Source organism: Perognathus longimembris, chromosome 6, assembly GCF_023159225.1.
Source record: "Perognathus longimembris pacificus isolate PPM17 chromosome 6, ASM2315922v1, whole genome shotgun sequence".
Lineage (NCBI taxonomy): Eukaryota > Metazoa > Chordata > Mammalia > Rodentia > Heteromyidae > Perognathus > Perognathus longimembris.
In genome coordinates, this window is record NC_063166.1 from 17572941 (window position 1) to 17595402 (window position 22462).

At 47.7% G+C, this 22462-nt stretch overlaps 2 protein-coding genes across 3 annotated transcripts in view; one reads left to right on the forward strand and one right to left on the reverse strand.

Moving 5' to 3' along the window:
* LOC125352944 (E3 ubiquitin-protein ligase TRIM38-like) overlaps window positions 1–8442 on the reverse strand; it is a 105742-nt gene extending 97300 nt beyond the window's left edge. The window contains exon 1 of the mRNA XM_048348333.1: window positions 8397–8442. The gene's annotated coding sequence lies outside the window, so the exon portion shown is untranslated. The remainder of the gene's footprint in view (window positions 1–8396) is intronic.
* Window positions 8443–12289: 3847 nt separating this feature from the next.
* Window positions 12290–21114, forward strand: LOC125352945 (ubiquitin-like protein 5). Of its 2 annotated transcripts, none has more exons than XM_048348335.1 (2): window positions 12290–12303; window positions 20743–21114. In XM_048348335.1, the coding sequence occupies exon 2, from the start codon at window positions 20797–20799 to the stop codon at window positions 21016–21018; it is 222 nt and encodes a 73-aa protein (XP_048204292.1). In that variant the 5' UTR covers window positions 12290–12303; window positions 20743–20796; the 3' UTR covers window positions 21019–21114. The 2 variants fall into 2 exon arrangements, with proteins under 2 accessions (XP_048204292.1, XP_048204293.1); XM_048348336.1 differs by having other exon boundaries at window positions 12296–12303; window positions 20750–21114.
* The last annotated feature ends 1348 nt before the right edge of the window (window positions 21115–22462 follow it).

Sequence of the window (22462 nt, forward strand, 5' to 3'; positions counted from 1 at the left end):
GGAAGGCAGAGGTTGGGGTGGGGGAAGGGATAACCACCATGCAAAGGCCCTGGGATAGAATGTGTGTTAGTAATGGAGAGGAGGGTGGGTCCCCAGACCCTCAGGAATTTTTCTATTAGCTGCTGGTTCAAGACAGGCATTGGTCCACCTTGTCTTCTGTGCAGGTGTTATTGATGGTGACATAAAAAGGAAAGGTGGTAACAGTCCAAAGCCCGCCCTCCCTGGTTGTGTTGGTGTGTGTTTCCTGAGGTCTTTGGTGGGCACAGGTGAGGTGAGGGGCTTGCCACCAGCCTGCTTTCCTCGATGGCAGGATTTACACTTTGGGAATAGATACCATTGTGTCAGGAGGGACGATGAGGCTGTTCCCGGCAGAGGAAACAGCCTTTGTAAAGGTTCCAGGGGCAGAGGAGAATGGCGTGGCTTTCAGGCCATGTCTCCAGAACAGACAAGGAAAACTCTGGTGATCATCCAACTGAATGGCCCAGGGCCATCTCCACTCCCAGGCCTGATCCATCAGAGCTTCCTCCTCACTCTTCCCCATCCCTCCAGCCCCCCTGACTTGGTGCGTTTCAGGGCGCACCTCTGGGGTCCCATCTGTCCAGCGCTCGCATGCAACCTTTCCAGGGAAGATTGTGCGCCCTTGGCGTGCTGTGGGGGAGGGGGAGGCTTGTGTGGCTGCTCAAGGCCATGGTGAGGCCATGTCCAGGGTTCAACATCCCCGCCCCCACCCCAGACTGTGCCAGGCCACACTGGAGATGCAGAACCTCTGTGGGCGGCATGGCGGGGCAGCTCTGATATGACGACGCAAACAGGCTCCACACGTATCCAGATGGGTGGCTTTCTTCACATCTTCACCAGCTCTGGAGAGGCCAAACCTTCAGATGCTGCTAAAGGGTAGCTTGGCAAAAAATAGCTGATTGTTAGTGTTGTGGTGGAGTGACTTAAGTCCCAGAGCACACAAACTTGGGCTCAGACGTGTGAGACAGGAAGCCTGGCTTGGTGCAGGCCTGGGACTCAGCATTTCCCCCACATGTGTCTCTAGCAAGACTGGGTAATCGGGGCTGATGACATGGTGTCAGGGGGTGGGGATGGCTGCGAATGACAGTCTGGACGTGCTCTGTGGTCACTGGGAATCTGCTATCCTGGTCAATCTCGGAGGAGTAGTGGATGTGCTGCTACCCAACGTCCGTTGTAAGAGCATCTATGCACGAAGTTCCCCCAGAATGACAAGTTGCTTTTTCTGAATTTTGAGCAGAGACCACCTGCTTCATGGGGGGTGGGGGGTGGGGGGGAAGGACTCTGTCTCCAAATAAGCATGCTTGCCTGCTTTTATCTGCTACTGTGTAACCTGACCACTGGCGTCTGGGGGTAGAGGGTGGGGGGCTGTGTCCTGTCATTTCAATGTGACTCCACGTAAAGAGATGCAGAATGCAGGAAGGCCCCAGTGGAAATTTCCATTGAAGCTTCTAGCAGTCATTCTTCCTAGAGAAGAAAAATATACTCCCGGACAAGATGATAGAAAGCTTTTTGTTTGCCTAGAGTCTTAAAGAGAAGACTGCTGTTGAAAGAAGCCCAGGGGCTCCCAGTTTCCCTAGGGTTCTGGAGGTTTGGAGGATGGTAATGGCTCAGATTCCTCTGTGAAGAAACAGGAGCGCTGCTGGTGTGGGAACCCACATCTCACAAACGAATGGAACAGATGGAGTCGGGTTTGAGAATTACAGGGGAACCACAGGAACCAACGTGTGCACCCGGAGTGCACCCATGGTGAAAATACAAGGTGTGTGTGGGCGGGGGGGGGGGGGGAGGGTGAAGTCTGAGTATAGAGGGCTCCCTGCCTAGGGAGAGAGGTGAGCCTTTTGCACATCCTATTATTAGGGGTTGCTCTTCCCCAAATTATAATGTCTTCCTTCCTTCCCCATTCTTTTCTTTTTCTTCCTCCTTCCTGTCCTTCCTCCCTCCTTTCCTCCTCCTTTTCTCCTTCCTTCCTCCCTCCCTTTCTTGCTTGCTTCCTTCCTTCCTCCCTTCTTTGTGTCCTTTCTTCCATTCCCCCACCCCTCAAACTAGGACTTGAACTCATGGCCTTGCATTCCCATTGGGCTTTTTTCACTCTTGGGCAGGTGTTCTACCATTTGAGCCAGTCACCCACTTCTGGCTTTTTGCTAGTTGATTGGAGATGAGAGTCTCATGGACTTTTCTGCCCAGGATGACTTCAAACTGAGCTCTTCGGGCCTCAACCTCCCAAGTTGCTAGTATCACAGGTGTGAGCCATGGCACCTGACTGTATTTTCCTTTGTGCTTGGGCCTCTGGGGCATTCAGAGGTAATATTCATGTTCTGTTGGTAACCGGACATAAATCTATCCAGATACCTGACACATCTATTTCTTGGTAGTTCTTCCTTTGGTCCTTGTTAAGATTGTGCTAAAGAAAGAATACAGACAATGCACAATACCAAAAATGTAAGTGTACTTCAGAATAGATACCTCTACCTTCAATGGGTAACTCTGATGTTGTCTTGTTGTTTCAGAAAACAAAGGAAAGCAAAATAAGACAAGTGGGGATATAGGAACAAAAGGAACCCTCACATGCTTTGTGTGGGAATGTAAACTAGTACAACCATGATGGAAATCAGTGTGGAGATTCTTCAAAAAGAACCCCTGCATACCACTGCTGTACATTTATCGGAAAGAGACAAATCCATGTACAAATATCTGCACACCTATGTTCACTGCAGCTCAGGGCACAAATGCTAGAAATCAGCCAAGGTGCTCAACAATGTAATTAAAGAGCCTATGGTATAACGTGTGTGTGTGCGCGTGTACACACGCGTGTCCCGGAAAATTATACAGACATATAGAAAAATGAGAACACATCATTTGCAGGAACATGGATGGACTTCTAGGCAACCATGTTGAATAAGCTAAAAGCTCATTTCTAAAAACATCTCATGCTTTCACTCACAGAAACTAGACCTGTGGGACAAGCACACTGGATTCACAATTCAGCCACGCACCTGTCCGCCCATCCATCCATCTCCCTCTCTCTCTCTCTCTCTCTCTCTCCCTCTCTCTTACCATCCACCCTCTTAACCAACATTAAGCATTTTCCTTTTATCGGGAATGGAGCCCTAAGAAGCTAGCACCTGCCTCCCAGAAGCCTTTACAAGGAGGAGGGGCTAAGATTCGTCGGTAGGCAACTGGAAAGGTGTTCAAGGACAGTTGGAAGAACCATCGCTACAGTCCTCAGACCACAAAGGAATCCCAAATTCCACTCAGAATCCCAAATCCTTATTGTCCCGTGCATAGCTGGGTGACTCATCTCACCCTGGAAGGTAGAAACCCACGCCCCCGCCCAACATACACACACAGTGATTGCTCATCCCATCCTATCCTAGCATGCGTGACAAAGTCCCTGCGCCATTTCAAGCCAGGTCATTATTTGGGGGCCAGTGATTAGAACTGGGCTGTTTGCTTGGTGCCATGTCAGGAGAGTGCCCGCCCTACCATTGCCCCTCTACCATGGCCTCTCCCTACCATGGCCTCTCTCTACTATGGTCCCTCTCTCTGCCTTGGCAATCCCAGTCCTTTTTGCTTTTCTTGTTCTTGTTTGGGTGGGACTTGAATTCAGGGCCTCATGCTGGTGAGGCCACAACTATACCACCTGCGCCACACTCCCAGCCCTCTTGTGTCGTAGTTGGCTCCTCAGAGAGCATCTTGCACATACTTGCCCCACAGTAGTGTCCAAGTGCAACACATCTGACCCCCCAAGTAAACTGGGCAATCGGCATGAACCACGATGCCCAGCTCGTTTGTTGGGAAAGGAACTCGCTCATCTTTACCCAGGTTGTTGTTTACTGAGCTCCCCTTCTCGGCACCTCCCCAGTTGCTATAATTATAGGCATGTACCACCATACCCCTCCTCATTTTTACATTGTATATGGGGCTCCCAAGAAGCCAATCCCCAGAGATGGGAGTGGAAATTGCTGGTCTCTAAACGCGCCTGCTCAGATCTGTCTACCCCAGGCTATGAGGAGGGAAAGCACGGGCCCTGGAGTGGAGGATGGCAGAGCAGCCCCCTCTCCCTCCTGTGAGGATGGAAGAGAGGCACAGGCGTTCTTACAGGTGCTATGATGACACGCAGAGGGGACAAGCTGATGGCGTGAGAAGCAGCAATGAGGACCGGGGTCCCGGCTAGGTGGGATTCCCACAAACCCCCCTCTATGGTGGCAGTGTCCCCATTTTTGTGAGTTGCTCCCAGAAACCACCCAGGCAATAGATGGGAAGAACCTGCAACCGATTCAAAGCATCCACAGTTCTCAACCCGGTCCAGGATGACCCGAAATACCCTGGGGGGACACGCAGAGGGATGGGGAGCCCAGCTCTCAGCACTGGGGGGATCCTGGGCTCATGCCTCCCCGAATGTACAGATAAGCAGAGTGGGCACCTGCCCGCTGTCAGCTCAGCCCCACCCCCCCCCCACCTCGGCCCCTTCCTAATTAGAAGGAGCCATTTCGACATCTTAGCAGAAAATGGAGCTTTTCTTTCCTTGATGCCGTGATCTGACTGGGAGTGAGGAAAGCATCCGTACAATCAGAAATGTCTACTTTAAAAAATATATAATAACATAAAATCCAAGGCTCTCTCTGGATCTGGCCCAGGGCTCCCCGCTTCCTCGGTGGGGGGGGGACATAAAGGGCTTTCATGCGTGTCCTCCGCCTGCGAACGAGGCTCGCTTCACCATCTCTGGTGATGGCTTGGCGGTGCCAAGCATTTTATCCATTGCCAGTAACCGTTCCTGTCTTTTTAATGGCTTCTGTGGGAAGCAGTCACAGTGGACAGGCAGAACACTGGCTGAGCAAGCCTGGGGAGGAGGGTGCGGCAATGGGGCAGGTGCAGCCACTGTGTGCTCACAGCCTCACTAGGCCTTTTATGTAAATGACCTTCCCAATCCTCACCGAAGAGGTGGGGGGGGGGGGGCGAAGGTTGCTTCTATCCTCTTTTAGAGTTCAAACACTTGGATCCCAGAAAGGTCATGCCCACAGGGTGCACAGTGCTGAGATGTCCAGGCCAGCGTTGCTGCTGGAAGCTGTGCTTTCTCCCCTACAGGGAGGACTTTGGGGTCTCTACCAGCTCCTGGCCGTGGCCCTTCACCCCATGACTAACTTCCATACCGAGGAGGGTCCTGGACCTCAAGCAGGTGTCTTGGGTTTCCAGAAGAGAATGGGGCTCCCCAAGGTTCCTGGACAGCCCTCCCCTGCCCTGCCCTCAGTTCAAGGGCGCAGCCCTTCATTTACCTGGCTGCAGATTTCCCCCGCACTTGTCCTCACAGGGAGGCAGGCTTATGGCTGGGGCCCTTTCCGGAGCCAGGTGCTATTCTTGTCCTTCACCCAGATTCATTTACCCCACACCACTACCCCTGGAGGCAGGTGTGGACGGAAGCCTAATGGACAGAGGATGACAGACGCTAGGCGGTCCTGGTGCTTCCTCCAGGATCATGGGGCGGGTACAGGGCTTTGAGGAGGCAGATGCTCACATGTGTCAGCTTTCCTGGAGGTGAGTGCCAGGCAGCTGGGACACCTCTGCCAGCCACATGGAAGGAGCCTGCTGGGATGGACAGCTGGAGCTCAGTGTGAGGAGGCCAAGGCGGGCAGGTCCCTGTTTCCACTGTGCTAAGCCACTGGCAGACGATGAGCACAGGGGAGACAGTGGGGCTCAGCCATTGGCAGACAATGAGCGCAGGGGAGGTAGAGGTGCTCAGCCATTGGCAGACACTGGGTGGGGGGGCGGCAGAGGTGCTCAGGCATTGCCAGAGGCAGAGGTAGCCCCTGCAGGTGCGAGCTCTGCTTCCCACATCTGAACAACCTCCAGGGCCAGCCATGCAGCTAGCCAGTGAACCAGGATCCAAACTCCAGTGGCCTGGTGCCACGTGTCTGAGCACTCAACCTTTGGTGGACATGGAGCCTATGCTAGGATGGGGTATGGCTCTGGTAGGTATTGAACAAAGATGGGTTCCCTCAGGACCCCTCAATGGAGTATGGAGGTCCCAGAACAGGAAAGATGGGGCTGGAGGAGCTCCAGAAAGCCAGCCTTGGGTCACTGAGTCTCCATGACTAGGACCAGGACATAGCCCTCTTCGAGAGAATGAATGGGACCACGTGAATGTAGACATGGGTCCAGTGGCCAGCCAGCTCCCTCCCCACCCAGGTGACCCACTCCATCCCTGAGCTGCCTCCCCAGGGAGCACCCAGGGTGCCCTTCCTGCCCTCCCTGCAAGGAGTCGGGGTTGACAGGCAGGCAAGCAGGGCAGGAAGCATTCATGAAGCAATAGAAACCCATCTGTTTATGGAGGAGTCCCAGGGAAATCAGTACTGTCCTTTGAAAAAGTCCCTCACCCAAGAATTCCCTCAGTCCTTCCCTCAGCTGGCCACGTTCCTATCTATGACCTTGAAGAAGCCCCTTATCTTGCTGCCAGTGATGACTAGGAAAATCTATGCTCAATTACACAAGCCAATGTCCCTCTCGCGCTTTTCACTTAGGCTGTCTTAAATAAGCTCCGGCTGCACCTACAGGCAGAGACACAGGGCTCTTGGCTGTGTTTTCCATCAGGCTGAACATTGTCTCCCCCTAGCACACCTTTCGGGGCCCGCTTATTAAATCAACAAGACCTCTGTGCTCCCCAAATGAACTCCCGATGATGCGATAATAGCAATTACCGTGGAGAATTCCAGTTGGTGCAAATCACCAGGAAATGTCAACAGCAGCAAGCATCCGGGCTAAAACAGCCCAACAGGTAATGTGATGGTTTATCACCACAGAAGGTAAGAAAACACCAAGGGGGCCAAGTAGCCAATGGGAAACTTGACAGAAAATAGTTTCCCTCGCCTCAGCTAGGGCACTTCCATGCTGTAGATTCTCTCTAGCCATCGTTAGCTTGTGTAGAGGAAAACAGAGGCAGCCTTGTATATCTGCAGGGTGCGTATCCATGGATTCAACCAAACCTCACATAGAAAATATTTGAAAAAAACAAGAAAAAACCTCGCATCTGAACAGAGAATGTACAGGTTGTATTCTCCTGTCATTATTCCCCAAACAATATCTACAACAACTATTTATGTTTGTTGAGGATAAAGTCAGTGGTGTCCATGTTCAAGGCAAAACGAGACTCTGGATGAAAATTACCAAGGAGCTTGCTTACCCAATGACGTCACCGTGTATCAAAAGGTTCAGGTGAGCTGGGCCCCAGTGGCTCATGCCTATCATCCTAGCTACTAAGGAGGCTGAGACCTGAGGATCAAGGCTCAAAGCCAGCCCGGTCAGGAAAACCCGTGAGGCTCTGATCAATAAACCACCAGAAAACCAGAAGTGGCGCTGCAGCTTAAAGTGGTAGAGCATTAGCCTCAGAGATACTATTCAGGTCCCGAGTTCAAGACCCACAAACAACAACAAAATGGTCATGCACCTAGAAGCACCTAGACAAATAGAATAGGCAAATGGAACTTTAGAAGGGACCAACTCGCACAAGAGAGGGTGGACCAGTGAAAAATAAAGAAAAAACTATACTCGCCAGGATGCAAAAGCCTTCCTGTCACAAGAGAAGAAAATGTAGACAACCAAGACCCCCTTCTGAGACTCAATCAACCCCAGAGGTGCACATATTAAAACTGCTGAGTAGAAAACATTGATTCTTAGGTGACGTCTGGGAAGATTGTACACCCTATAGTACGTAGCCAATCAGGGACTGGGGAAAGGGGCTTGAACATTGGGGGATAAGAAGCACTGGCTGGACCTTCGCAGTACATACATAGCCTTGCTTTCTCAGTGCTTTGTAAGAGTCCATTCTGGGGCTTGGATGGAGGAGTATGCTGCTCCCAGGTTGTGCTGGTGTTATACTGGGTATAACCAGAAAGGGATAGAAGTTTGGCCAGTGACTTTTCTTCTGAAATGGCAGTACCAAGAACTGAAAACGGGAACTCGCTGGGCGCCAGCCAAACGATTACGTTAGCTATTTTGGAGGCTTGAGATCTGACAATCACGATTTGAAGCTAGCCCAGACCGAAAAACCCTGTGAGGAGAGAACTCATGTCAAACTATACTTCTGCTTCTCTGTCCCGGCTGCAGTGAACAGATCAAACGGAAGAGCTCCTGTATCCAGGCCTGGAGTTCAAGCCCCAGTACGGGACACACACAGGCACGCGCGCGCGCGCGCACACACACACACACACACACACACACACACACTTCCCAAGCCAGGAAGCCTACATTTCTTGCAAAGCCTTTGCTCCTGGGCAGGTTATTATTTCCCTGGAAGCAGGGCTGGAGAGCCTCCTCCTGGGGACAAGGCCCTCCCACTCCCCTCTTCTTCGGGCGGCAGGCGGCGGAAGGTCCCTGGCCTCACCCACCTTGCAGCCCGGGCCTTCGGGAATGAGGTGGGGAGGACTTCAGAGAGCCTGGAGAGGCCCAGAGTGTGAGGCTAGGGGTTCGGTGGCATCTCTAGGGAAAGTGCCAGGGGCGGGGCCCGGCTCTGAGGCGATCGCTCCGCCCCTCCTGTGCCTCCACATCCAGGCACCCATGGTCAACCAGCAGCGGCTTCCCCTGCTTCCCCCCACTACACAGGACCTTCCACCTTCACGGTCGGCGAGGGGCGGCAAGTTCCCCCACCCCCCTCCCCAAGCACGACCTTTCACCTGCGCGTGCACGCCAGCGAGGGGAGGGGCAACTTCCCCCAACCCTCCTCAGGCTGTGGCTTCCCAAAGTTGAACCAACTTACCTCCCAGGCAACAACTCAGAAATGAAACTATCGCGGGAGGCGGGGCCTCGGGACTTTGGGCCAATGAGCGCACTCGCGCCCTGCGGGGTGTGGCTGGTCTTGGAAGGGAGGGGAAAGGGAAAGGGAACCCGCCCTCCCAAGCGAGCTCTCGAGCTCTATTTTTTCTACTCCCTATCTTCCGATTTTTATTTATTTATTTATTTTTTGTGCCGGTTACTGGTACCTTGAGCTCGAGGACTCGGGGCCTGGCTGTTAGCTTTTCCAGTTCAGAGTTGGTGGCCACCAATTGAGCCTGAGCCCCACTTCCGGCTTTTGAGTGGCTAATTGGAAAGAAGGGTTTCACTGCCCCGGCTGGTTTCAAATCATGATCTTCAGATCTCGGCCTCCTGAGTAGCTAGGATTACAGACGTGAGCACTGGCACCCACCCAGGACATGAGATCTTTACTTTGCCTCCACTTCTGTGAGGGGACTATAAGCCTTGCTCATTTATTTGCTCAAGGAAAATAGAGATTGGAAGGATACATTGAACAACCCACAAACCTCATCACCAGATCTTATGGCAAAGGACTGGAGCCACAAGGTCACTCAAGCACTACCCTGTTACCTTCTCTAGGAATACCAATTGCTGAGATTGTAGCTTTTCCAGTGCAATAAAACCCCTCAGTCCTCAGAAATTTCTCCTCTTAAAGCATCATTCTGATGTGCAGTCCCTACTAGAAACCATTTCTGTTAAGAAATGTATGCCGAGGAGAGGTTCAGTTCCTGAAGAATGGGATCCCCAGGATGGGGTTTTTGAGGAAGAAGAAAGCCATCTACAGACAGGGTGCCAAATCACTAAAACATTGTTTGTCTTCCTAGACTCTAGAGACTTAGTTTTGCAAGTCACTATATTTTGCAGTAATACCCCAAACTAAGGTAGTTACCAAATGGATTAAATTATTTTTTTTATTTGGTTGATCCTGGCACTTGTACTCCCAGCCTTGCACAAGCTTGGCAAGTTCTCTACATTTTCACTACACTTGAGACATGCACCAGCCTTTGTTTAGTTTTGCAGAAAGTCTGTCTTTGTCAAGGCTGGCCTAGAACCATGATTCTTCCATCTTTGCTTCCTGAATAGCTGGATTGCAAGCATGTACATACCACTCTCAGCTCTTTTTTTTGAAGTTTTTTAGGTTCAAGGCTTTTGTTTCTTCAGTCTATTAATGAGGACAATTTACATATCTGAGCAGAGATTATTAGATGTCTAACCCGCTGCCTTTTGTCACCCCTCAATAGGAAAATCTAATTTTTAACTTGCCACCCTTAAATGTTTGTCAGAACTTTTAGTTGTAGTTAAAGACTAAGTTCTTGCTAATGTATGCACAAGGTAGAATGGTAGGTTGGAAGAAGTTACATTGAAAGCTGGCTGGGATACTATTGATTCAAATTCATATGCTGTAAAAATAAAAGAACTTAATCTGGAACCTTAGGAATTTAATTCAGAAGATACAGGTTCAGGCACCTTAAAATCAGTGTTCCTAGGCAATCAGAAAAGTAGGAGTTCATACAAAAAAATTGAACTTTAAGATGGGACAGAAGCAAATGGCAGAAGATTGAAGAGTATATGAACAGAATGGAAATATCCATCAAACAACAGTGCTGCAAATGCTTGATAAGACTTTACACTCATTGTATTTTTATAGGTTTTCTGTATATGTGTGTTAGTACTGGGGTTTGGACTCAGGGCCTCTGCGTTCTCTCTTAGCTCAAGACTCATGCTCTACCACTTGAGCCACACCTCCACTTCCAGAATTTTGCTAAGTTGAGATAAAATTCTACTGGATTTTTCCAGCTTGGAACTAGAATCCTACATCCCAGCCTCCTGAGTAGCAAGGATTACAGGCCCATGTCTGCAATCCTATACTGTAAAGGTATGTTTGTAATCCACATACTCTAAAGATATCTATCCCCCAAGCAGGTCTGAGATCTGGATTTTTACTACGTATAGGATATGAAGAAGTATGTTATGTATGCTGTCATAAAAGCTTTTCATTGCAAAGGGAGATTTTCAGGAATTAGTGCTGGGAGCCAAATGGCTGTCATATTGTAACATGAAAAATCTATAGGGCTTAACTGAAAAGAATGTTTGGTTCCTGTGATATCTCATCCATGCAGGTTGGTCAGTCTTTTTTTTTATTTATTGTATTAATTGAACATAAATTTTTTTACAAGGTGTTGTGCAAAGAGGGTGCAGTTACATAGTAGGGCAGTGTGTACATTTCTTGTGATATCTTACGACCTGTTTTTCTATCCCTTGTCTAGGTCAGGTAGACATATATGCAATATACAATGTATCAAGAACATATACAGTATTCACAGACTTGGTCTCTACTGTCTCTCCGTCTCCCTTTGTTAACAGTCATATATCAGGGAGATCATGCCCCTTTGTTTTCTGTGTTCTAGGCTTGTCTCACTCAACATTATTTGTTCGAGTTCTGACCATTTCCCTGCGAATAACAATATTTCACCATTCCTAATCGCTATGTAGTATTCCATTGTGTATAAGTACCATATTTTTTGGATCCATTCGTCTGTGGAGGGGCATCTGGGTTGTTTCCATATTTTGGCTATTGTGAATTGTGCCGCGATAAACATGGAAGTACAAATGTCTTTTTGATATCTTGGGTTTTGCTGTTTAGGATAGATGCCTACGAGTGGTATGGCTGGGTCATAGGGTAGGTCTATATTGAGCTTTGGAGAACAGTATGGAGGTTTCTCAAAAAGTGGTTGTACTAATTTGCACTCCCACCAACAATGGAGAAGGGTTCCTCTTTCCCCACAGCCCCTCCAGCATTTGTTGTTTCCTGAGTTCAGAGTATAGGCCATTCTAACTGGGGTGAGGTGGTATCTCAGGGTTGTTTTTATTTGCATTTCCTTTACTAGCAGGGATGTTGAGCATTTCCTCATGTGTTTCTTTGCCATTTTTATATCTTCTCTTGTGAAGTCTCTCTTTAGCTCTTTTGCCCATTTCCTAATAGGTTTATTGGGCTTGGAGGGGCTTAGTTTTTTGAGTTCTCTGTAGATGACCGATATCAGGCCTTTGTCTGTTGCTGTGCTGGTAAATATCCTTTCCCATATTGTTAGCTGTCTTTCTATTTTGGTGGCTATGACCTTAGCTGTGCAGAAACTTTAATTTGTAGTAGTCCCATTTGTCGAGTCTTTCCCCTATTTGTTGTGCCACTGGGACTCATAGAACTTTATTCAGGAAGTTCCTTCCTGTGCCTAATGTCTTTCCTACTCTGTCCTTCAGTAGTTTCAAGGATTCAGGTCTGATGTTGAGGTCCTTGATCCATTTTGAGTTGATCTTGGTGCATGGTGATAGGCTTGGGTCTACTTTGAGTTTTCTGCATATGGCTGCCCAGTTCTCCCAGCACCAGTAGTTGAAGAGGCTATGTTTATTCCATTGTATGTCTTTAGCTCCTTTGTCGAATATCAGTTGGCTGTAAGAGTGCGGTTTTATTTTTGGGTCTTCAATTCTAATCCATTGGTCTTCCGATCTGTTTTTATACCAATACCATGCTGTTTTTGTTATGATGGCCTTGTAGTAGAGCTTGAAATCTGATATGGTGATACCTCCTGCACTATTTTTTTTGCCTAGAATTGCTTTGGCTATTCTAGGTTTTTTGCTGTTCCATATGAATTTATGGATTGGTTTCTCTATTTCCGTGAAGAATGTGGCTGGGATTTTGATAGGTATTGCATTGAATTTGTATAACAATTTGGGCAATATGGCCATTTTCACTATATTGATTTTGCCTACCCATGAGCATGGGAGGTCTTTCCATCTCCTTGTGTGTTCTTTGATTTCCCTTATTAGATTTTTGTAGTTTTCATTGAATAGGTCCGTCACGTCCTTGGTTAAGTTGATCCCTAGGTACTTTATTCTTTTTTTGGCTACTGTAAACGGAATTGTTTCCATAATTTCCTTTTCCGTTTGTCTATTGCTGGTGTACAGAAAAGCTGCTGACTTTTGTGGGTTGATTTTGTATCCTGCTACTTTGCCAAATTGGTTTATTAGGTGTAGGAATTTGGGTACTGAGTTTTTTGGGTCCATCAGATATAAGATCATGTCGTCTGCGAATAGGAATAACTTGATTTCTTCCTTGCCGATGTGGATCCCTTTGATGTCCTCCTCTTGCCTTATTGCTATGGCTAGGGATTCCAGCACTATGTTGAACAGAAGTGGGGAGAGTGGGCATCCTTGTCTTGTTCCTGAGTTTAGGGGGAATGATTTAAGTTTCCCTCCATTTAATATGATATTAGCAGTTGGTCTGTTGTATATGGCTTTTATTGTTTTGAGGAATGTTCCATCTATTCCTGTTCTCTCCAAAGCTTTTAATAGGTATGGATGTTGTATTTTGTCAAAGGCTTTTTGGGCATCGACTGAGATGACAATGTAATTCTTAATTTTAGATCTGTTTATGTGGTGAATTACGTTGATTGATTTACGGATGTTGAACCATCTTGTGACTGAGGGATGAAGCCTACTTGGTCATTATGTATGATATTCTTTTTTTTTTTTTTTTTTTTTTTTTTTTTTTTTTTTTTTTTTTTGGCCAGTCCTGGGCCTTGGACTCAGGGCCTGAGCATTGTCCCTGGCTTCTTCCCGCTCAAGGCTAGCACTCTGCCACTTGAGCCACAGCGCCGCTTCTGGCCGTTTTCTGTATATGTGGTGCTGGGGAATCGAACCTAGGGCCTCCTGTATCCGAGGCAGGCACTCTTGCCACTAGGCTATATCCCCAGCCCCAATGTATGATATTCTTGATCAGTTTCTGGATCCTGTTAGCTAATATTTTATTGAGGAGCTTTGCGTTTGTGTTCATTAGTGATATTGGTCTGTAGTTCTCTTTTTTTGTTGGATCTTTGCCTGGTTTGGGAATGAGTATGATATTAGCTTCGTAGAATGAGTTTGGGATTTCTCCCTCTGTTTCTATTTCGTGGAAGAGTTTGAGGAGTATTGGAATTAGCTCCTCACTAAAGGTTTTGTAGAATTCGTTGGTGAATCCATCTGGGCCTGGGCTTTTCTTAGTAGGGAGGTTCTTGATTACCTCCTGCATCTCACCGTAAGTTATTGGTTTATTTAGTTGATTTATTTCTTCTTGGTTCAGTTTGGGCAGTTTGTACTTCTCTAAGAATTGATCCATTTCTGTAAAATTATTGTTTTTTACTGAGTAGAGGTTTTGGAAATAGCTCCTTATGATTGTTTGAATATCGTGGGTACTTGTTGTAATTTTTCCGGTGGAGTCCCTGATTTTACGTATGAGTCTCTTCTCTTCTTTTTTTTTGTAAGTCTTGCAAAGGGTCTGTCAATTTTGTTTATTTTCTCAAAGAACCAGCTTTTAGTCTTATTTATTTGTTGAATGGTCTTTCTATTTTCAATCAGATTTATCTCTTCTTTAATCTTTGTGATCTCTCCCCTCCTAGTCGTTTCAGATTCTGTCATTTCTTGTTTCTCCAGTTGTTTTAGTTTCATCGTGAGGGTATTCACCTGCTGTGCTTCCATTCTTTTAATGTGGGTGCTGAGTGCAATGATCTTGCCCCTCAGTACTGCCTTAGCTGTGTCCCATAGGTTTCTTTGTGATGTGTTTTCTTTGTCATTGTGGCTTATGAATTCGTTGATTTCATCTTTAATTTGGTCTGTGGCCCAAGTGTTGGATAGCAGCGTGGGGTTTAGCCTCCAAGAGTGTGTACAGGCTCTGTGGTATCCTTTGTTGTTGAGGGTTACCTTTAATCCACTGTGATCAGATATAATATATGGGATGACGTCAATACTTTTGTATTTTCTGAGGTTCTTTGTGTGGGCTATGACGTGGTCTATTTTGGAATATGATCCATGGGCTGCTGAAAAGGTGTATTGGGTCTCTGTAGGGTGAAAGGTTCTATATAGATCTGTTAGATCCATTTGGGAAATGGTGTTATTTAGGTCCTCAGCTCCCTTACTAATCCTCTGGGTGTTTGATCTGTCTCTTGGAGAGAGAGGAGTATTAAAGTCACCTACTATGATTGTGTTTGCGTCTATCTTGCTCTGTAATTCTTTGAGAATTTGCTTGACATATGTCGGGCCTCTTTTGTTCGGTGAGTATACATTTATCACCATGATGTCTTGATTCTGGATTTTTCCTTGTATTAATATGTAGTGTCCTTCTTTGTCTTTTTGAGTGGACTTTAAAGAGAAGTCCAGCTTGTCTGAGATCAGAATGGCTACACCTGCCGTTTTGGTGGGTGCATTTGCTTGGTAGATCTTGCTCCATCCTTTCATTTGAAGCCTGTTTTTGTCCCTTGCTGTAAGGTGGGTCTCTTGTAGACAGCAGATGTCAACTTTTTGTTTGTGAATCCATTCTGCCAGTCTGCTCCTCTTTATCGGGGAGTTTAAACCATTTATATTTAAAGAGATCAAGGATAAGGGTGTTTTTTCTCCTTCCATTTTCTTGTTGGGCTGTTTTTTCCTCTTTTTTTTTCTTGTCTTTAGTGAGCTGGTCTTTCTGCTGGACTTTGGCTATTGAAGTTTCTTTCTGATTCTGTGTCTTTTACGATCTCTGTTGGGTGGGGTTCCCCTCTTAATATTCGCTCTAGGGCTGGTTTTTTATTCACATACTCCTTTAGCTCTTTGGTGTGGAAAGATCTGGTTCTCCCTTCGAATGTGAACTCCAATTTCGCTGGATATTTGATCCGAGGTTGTAAATTGTTATTCTGGAGTACTTGGATGGTGTTCTTCCACTCACTTCGAGCTTGGTAAGTTTGTGTAGATAAGTCGGATGTTATTCGAATCCTCTTCCCATTGAAAAAAGTTTCCTTCTTCGCTTTGGCTGAATTCAGAATTTGCTCTTTAATCTTGAGGTCTGTAGTCTTGAATATTATGTGCCTTGGGGTGGCTTTCCTGGGGTCTGGCCTGCCAGGTGTCCTATAGGCTTCGGTTACCTGGATGGGGTCCCCTGTGAGATTGGGGAAGTTTTCTGCAATAACTTTATTGAGAACATGATTAAGCCCTCTGTTCTGGTATTCTGCTCCTTCTATTCCAATTATGCGCAGGTTATATCTCTTGTCTTTGTCCATTAGCTCCTGAATTAGTCTTCCCTGAAGCTTCACCTTTTCTTGGAGTGTGGTCATTTTCTGGTTGTTGTCAGCTGCTTCATCGTGCAGGGGAGAGATTCTGGATTCTATATGGTCCACTCTTTGTGTTATGGTTTCAATTGCGGAGTTTATGGATGTCAGAGAGCTATTTATGGTTGTCATATCAGCTCTGATCGTGGAAATTTCTTCCTTTAAAGAGTTGTATTTTAAATATTTTTTCATGCATTTCAATTCTCAGGATGTGGAGATTTTCCTTAAAGGTGGCTTGCATTGTATCCATTTTTGCTTCCATTTCTTTAAAGCAGGCTTGCATTGTATCCATTTTTGCTTCCATTTCTTTCTCGGCTTCCTGGGTGTCCTTCCAGATTTCCGCTCTAAACTCCTGGAATTGTTTTCTGATTTCATTTCTGACGCTTTCGATCATTCCTGTTAACATGGCCTCATTTACTTTTTTAGTCTCCATCTCCTCTTCAGTCGTGCTGCTTTTTGGAGCTGGCGAGTTGGCTTGCCCTTTGATGAACTGAGTTATGTTTCTTTGTGATTTGCGCATCTGGAGATCTGTGGATAGCTTCTCAGGTTTGGTTTGTAGCTCTTTCCTCCCTCCTGTGTAGGCGTGTCTACGGCAGCAGGTGCTGCCGCTGTGGCCCCGCCCACCAGTGCAGGGTATGCCTACCAGAGCGGGCGCTGTCGCCGGGGGCCCCACCCTCCTGTGTGCTGTGCGTCCACTACTACAGGCACTTCAGCGGGATATGCCTCCCAGAGCAAGTTCCGGGTTGTTGCCCTCCCGCGAGTCCGTTGGGGGGGCGGTATGTGTGGGGCCCAGTGGGATCGACTGTCCGGGTGTGGCTTGGCACCCTCAGACCTCACCTCCGCTGCGAGGGGGGGACGTGATCAGGCTCAGGTGACCCTGCTGGGCTGGTATTGCCCACCAGCGCCTGTGATTTTAGTTGTAAGAGTCTGCGAGGTCCAGGTGCCTCGGGTGGGGCTTGCACTGCAGGCCGTCTCCCAGCCCCTGTTGGGAAGGGGGCGGGGCCGGTTCTGCCAGTTCAGGAACCTGTGGGGTGTTGGGGCTGCTCTGCCCTTCCCCTTCTAAACTGACTTCCCAGCGCCTGATGGGAGCTCCCCCGCCTGATTTGGGGGTTCTTTGTTCCCTCGGGGGGTGGGGAGGGGGAGGGAGGGAGATCTAGCTTCTTTGTCGGGCTTGGGTCTCTGATAGCTGGTCTCCCGTTGGGGGAGGGGATAATGGGGGACTCACTTTTGCTGCTTTGTGTGTGTGTCCCGCGCAGCCATTGGCCCTCCAGGGGTTGGCGAAGTGTCGTGGTGGCTTCCCCGGTTCCCTCTTTCTGCCGCGCTGGGTTCCCTTGTCCGAACCTGGTGTGGACCCGAATTTCTCGTCGCTGCCGGTGTGTGTCTTGGTCTGCACCCTGCCTTGTGTCCGTGGGGTCTCCTGCTGTATGTATTCTGCGCTCCTGGCAGCCTGTCTACCGATCGCCGGGTTCCCCTTTCCCAGCCTGACCCTGTTTGGGCCAGGGTCGGCTGGTGGGGGGAGGGTGCCCCGGTGAATCTCCGGCTCCGTGTAGGTTTTCGGTTCTTCTTTTTTGCTCCTTTTTGTTTTCCTGCGTTTCTCCACTGCTTCTGGCTGCTGGTTTTGCTGGGTTCTTGATGGGGTGTTGGGTGTTGGAGTTCCCAGCTCACTATTCAGTTGGAGCGAGTCGGGGTGCCTCCCTATTCTGTGGGCGCCATCTTTCCTCGGGAGGTTGGTCAGTCTTGATATCCTGCTTGGCAGTACATACAACCCTTCATTGAAAATCACCCACCCATAACCTTCTTGTAATGTACATTTTGGAGTTTAGTAACCTAGCAACCTAATGGCCCTGCTTATGTTAGTTACCCTTTGCTAATCACTATATAAGCTGCCGTGCAAAAAATAAAAGTTTGAGACCTTGATCAGAATCATGTCGGTCTCCTTCCTTGTGTCTGGTTTGTCTCTCATTCAGGTCAATTCCCCCTCGGGCTCCTGTTGACAAAACCCTGCCGGCCAAGGCAAATTAGAGTGCCAACTTTTTCCTCCCTAATATTTATAATCCTATTTCTCATAGTGCCTTTGGATGTGATTGTTTATAACCTAGGGTCATCTCAAGTGTTAAAGTGACATCAGAGCAGATGGAGCCCTCTGGAGCCATGCATAGACGGTTGGGAATATATGTGATTTGAAGGTCGGCAGCTAGAAGTGTGTGCTTGTCTGGATTCAGCCTTTGGCTTTTGCAAGCAAGCAGTGTTTCACAGACAGGACAGCAACTGGCTATTCCTCTTTTCAATAGCTCTTCATGACTACCAGGTTCCTGGTGTTTTGCACCCATGTCAACCCACAGTATCACACCATCTTGTGATAAAAACTGTACCAGTTCATGGGCAATCCATTTTCACAAATGAAGCAGGAGGAGAGAAGGTGAGGGCATGCTTCCCTCTGCATAATAGACAAGTTTTAGTAGGAGTCTTCTCTAAGGGTTCAGGTGCTCTCCTAGTCCCGTGGTACCTTGTGAACAGTCCAGATAAAAAATCTGCTACATGCTACAAAATGTAAGGCAGAGGAACTTAAGAGTGACCTCCATTTCCTAGGCTGTCAGTCAGGCGTCTAGGCTAGATTTGGCTAGTGGGACACATGGAGAGCTGGAGGCCAACAGGAATTCAGAACCACATCTTCTCCCACCTCAGCAGAGTCGGCTACAGCGGCCATGGTACTTCTGAAAATTCCCTCCCAGGATCCTCCAGGTACATTCTGAAAGGACCATCATCTCCCTGAGCCCACTTCTGGGATACATCTTCAGTGTAGCAGCACCATAGCTTCTTCAGAAGTAGCTTCTACCATTTATATGGGTTTCTTCAGCATTTCCTGGTTGACCTCTAGCTTTTAAAAGCTTGGTAGCCCATCACCCACAGTAAGTTCCTTCTGTTGAACTAATTAGCCTGACCCCACTCTCCCGACTGGACCTGAATTGTTCAGCTGTTTTATTTGTAACAATAAGCCATCACATTGTTATCTCTTTCAATTGGTAGGGGTCAATGTTAGCACACAGGACACTTGGAGGCATCTTAATAAATGCACCATTAATCATAAACAGCAAGTAAATAGGACATCAAGCAGCTTAACCTGTTAATTAGACATAACAAGCAGTCAGTTTATCCCTCTGACAAGGGGATGCTTGTTACTAAAAACAAGAAGGTTGAAGTCAAGTGTACAGAGACAGCATCCTACTTTAAGCCTTCTCCAGATGCCTTTCCCAATGCCCAGCAATGGAGTAATTCTCCGTAAGAGAGGCTCCTTCACTTGTGAAGCTCTAGAAATTACTCTTGTTCCTCAAGCCAGTTTCTAGTCTCAACAACAAGCAGGTATGAGGAAACTGTACTCCTGAAGGCTAAGGCATGGCTCTAATGCTCATGCCTGTTGCAATTGTTCCTCTCAGAAGTTAGGTTACATATTGTCATTTACTCCAGTTAGCAGCCAGAAAACTCATTAACACCAAACCTATGACTTTACACATTCTAGTAATCACTACTTGCCAGCTAACTCAGCATTACTGCAGGCTTCCATATAAATCTAGCACATACAAGGAAGAATTGCTCTTGTGGTTGCCTTTTCTGTGGCCCAGGAATAAGCTGGCTTGAGACACATACTTATAATCTTAAGGACATAGCCTCTTCCTTTGACTAGAACCTCCAAGTCATGCATAGCCATGCTTCTATCCATACAAGTAGACAGTATCACTAAGAAAGTGGATCATCATGCAGTCCTTTTTTTAGAGTGAAGGGCCATGAGAAACTTTGTTTGTCTAACGTCATTGTATCTTCTTCCATCTGGCCTATGTAGTTTCCTGGTCTCATGGCTACTGCTACTGCTATACATACAATTCTCAAGATCGTTCTCCCTCAAAGGACTCTTCCTAGGCTATTGTGTGCCTTTGGGGTTCTTCATTGTCTTTAATCCAGGATAAACACTTCCTACTGTGTCTGAAGAGTTTGTATGTTCCTCAAGCCCTGGTGTCCTATGAAACCAGTAAGAAAATAGCAAGTAACAACAGGACCTCCGAGGGCCTTCTACAACTGGATTCCAAGACTTCTTGTTTGAAGGCTCCAGACCATCCTACTCCTTTCAGTACATCATATACTGCCTGCCTAGGCTGCAAGGGGTGGGGGTTGAAAGAAGAGCAGGAGGAGGAGAGTAGGAGGTGAGTGAAGCTGAGCAGAGCCTCACCAGGCTGGCCAGGGTTGGTCCAGAGCCTAAGGCCAGCGGAAGAGTCTGGAGCCTGAGGCTTGAGGAAGAGTCCGGAGCCTGAGAACCACAGAGAAGCCTATGGCCTGTGGGGAGGCTTGAGGCTTAAAGCCTGAGGAGAGGAGAGGCCTACAGGAAGGAAGCTTGCTCCTCCAGAGGTTTGAAGGCTGAGGTGGCTGGAGATTAAGGAGTGGAAGTTCAGAGTTCAGGTCAGGTCTTAGGTCTGGGTTATGGGTAACTAGCCTAGCTAGCCCCAGGCTAGCATTTGGAGGTGGAGGGCTGCTCTGGTTCTGGGTTTTAGGTTGTAAATAAAACCCCTTCCCTTTAAGTTGTGCCTTGATGAATTATTCTCTCTCCCAGAATATAACAGTGGGTGCTCATAGGCACTTTTACCTGCTTAGAATTGAACATCTCAGGAAGAATGACCTCTGAACAGAGGTGGGCACCATAGAATGGATAGGTTGTATAAGGTCAAAGAAACCAGCAGATTTATGGTCTGTGAGGACACGTGTACATTTAATCAAGACTACTGGGACGCACAGGTGGAGGAAGCTTCTGTCAGGCAACTTCCACTTCTGGTTTCTCAGTATTTTCCAGTGAGGAGGTTGTCTCATTGGGAGAAGGTTCAAGGAGATTCGACCTCCTGCCAGGATGATCAAGGTTGTTTGCAAGGACCGCCTGGGGAAGAAAGTACGAGTTAAGTGCAACACTGACGAAACCATCGGGGACCTTAAGAAGCTGATTGCTGCCCTAACTGGCACCCGCTGGAACAAGATTGTCCTTAACAAATTTTACATGGTTTTCAAGGACCATGTGTCTCTGGGGGATTATGACATCCATGGTGGAATGAACCCGGAACTTTACTACCAGTAGAGAAGATTTCCTCCTTCTGTCCTCTCCTCATCTCCTAGCTTCACCTCTCCCATTGCTATGGATGCTTGTTTTTAAAAACATTAAGATTTACATGTTAAAAGGGGAAAAAAAAAGACAACTGGCAAAATATCTGTAAAAAGGGGCCTTCGCCATCCCTGCAAGCTCAGTGCTGTCCTCTGCTGGAGCTCTTGGTGCTACATCTGCATTTCAGGAGCATCCACTTGTGCAGGGCACCTCAGTACAACCCACTTATGGCAATCTCAACTCTCTGCAATCCCCCCCCCCCCCCATCAGCTCACTGCTGTACTTTTTCACTCGAGTTCTATATCTTCCCCTCCTCCCAGGAAGGCAGTACCCTAGATCTCCTCTGGGAGCATGTCTGGAACAAAAACCCATTATTGAGGGCTTTGTTTTTAAAGGGTGGCCTTTTAAAATCCTGGATGTCCCCCTTTTAATGCTCCTCTCCTGCTAGACAGGAAGTTAGTTGTAAAGTCCTGAAACTGAGCAACCCTCAGAAAGTGAAACTTCTTTGCAAAATCCAAGAAGACCTTTTATAAGCAGGTATTTCAAATGTCACTAAGATTCCTGGCCAAACATTTCATCCTGGTAGTGTTATGCCAGATTTCTGGTTCCCAAAAGAGCCGATACCGATGCAAATGCACAAGAGTCTTTATCGAAAGCTCGAGCCTGGACTCCCAACCGTCACAGACACAGTGGATCTGAATTGAGAGCCCCGACCCTCAGATAGGCAGGATTTTTATTGTGATTACAACAGGGTCAGGGTATTGCCAACTTGGCAGATACTTGTTTGGATGGCATTTAGCAAGCAAGTCTTGGCCTATTTCTATTGGCTATCTACCCTTTCAGTTATCTATTTGGGCTTTGATATCGGGAACTGGCCTCAATATCAGGAATTGATAACAGGTGGTCATGTAGCACTGATGCAGGGGGTTAGTACAGGTGGTAGAGTGTTGGGATGGGTCTTTCACCTTGATGGAAGGGGCTTGATGCCCCTCCCCCAGCCCTGGGGAATGCGGCCCTGCTACCCTCTCTGGATCCGAATCCAGAGAAAATGGTTGGGCAAACAGCCCCCAATCCATCCTAGCCAGCCCGGCGCCTACAAGCTCCGCCCTGGCTCCGCACGCTCGAGTGACAATAGCTCTTGGGGGTCAGGTGATACCTTTCAGCCTATCGACATCCTGGCCAAACCCCTCCCCTCGGAATCATCTCCCGTTTTCCTTGTCTCAATAAAGTTAGTTCGCTCTAAGAAGCTAACCCCGAGGCATGTGTATGTCAGACTTTCGTGGTAAGGAGACGGGTGTACATTCTCGGCCAGGCCTCATGCAGGACAGGTCGGTGCTGACTTCCCTGCTTCACCCTAGCTTATCTGCAGGTCTGATAACTAGGGGAGAGGGCGTGAAAGGGAGGGTGGAAAGAAAGTAAG

Excerpts from the sequence above, each read along its gene's own strand:
- LOC125352945 (XM_048348335.1), top strand. The coding sequence starts at position 20,797 with ATGATCAAGGTTGTTTGCAAGGACCGCCTGGGGAAGAAAGTACGAGTT.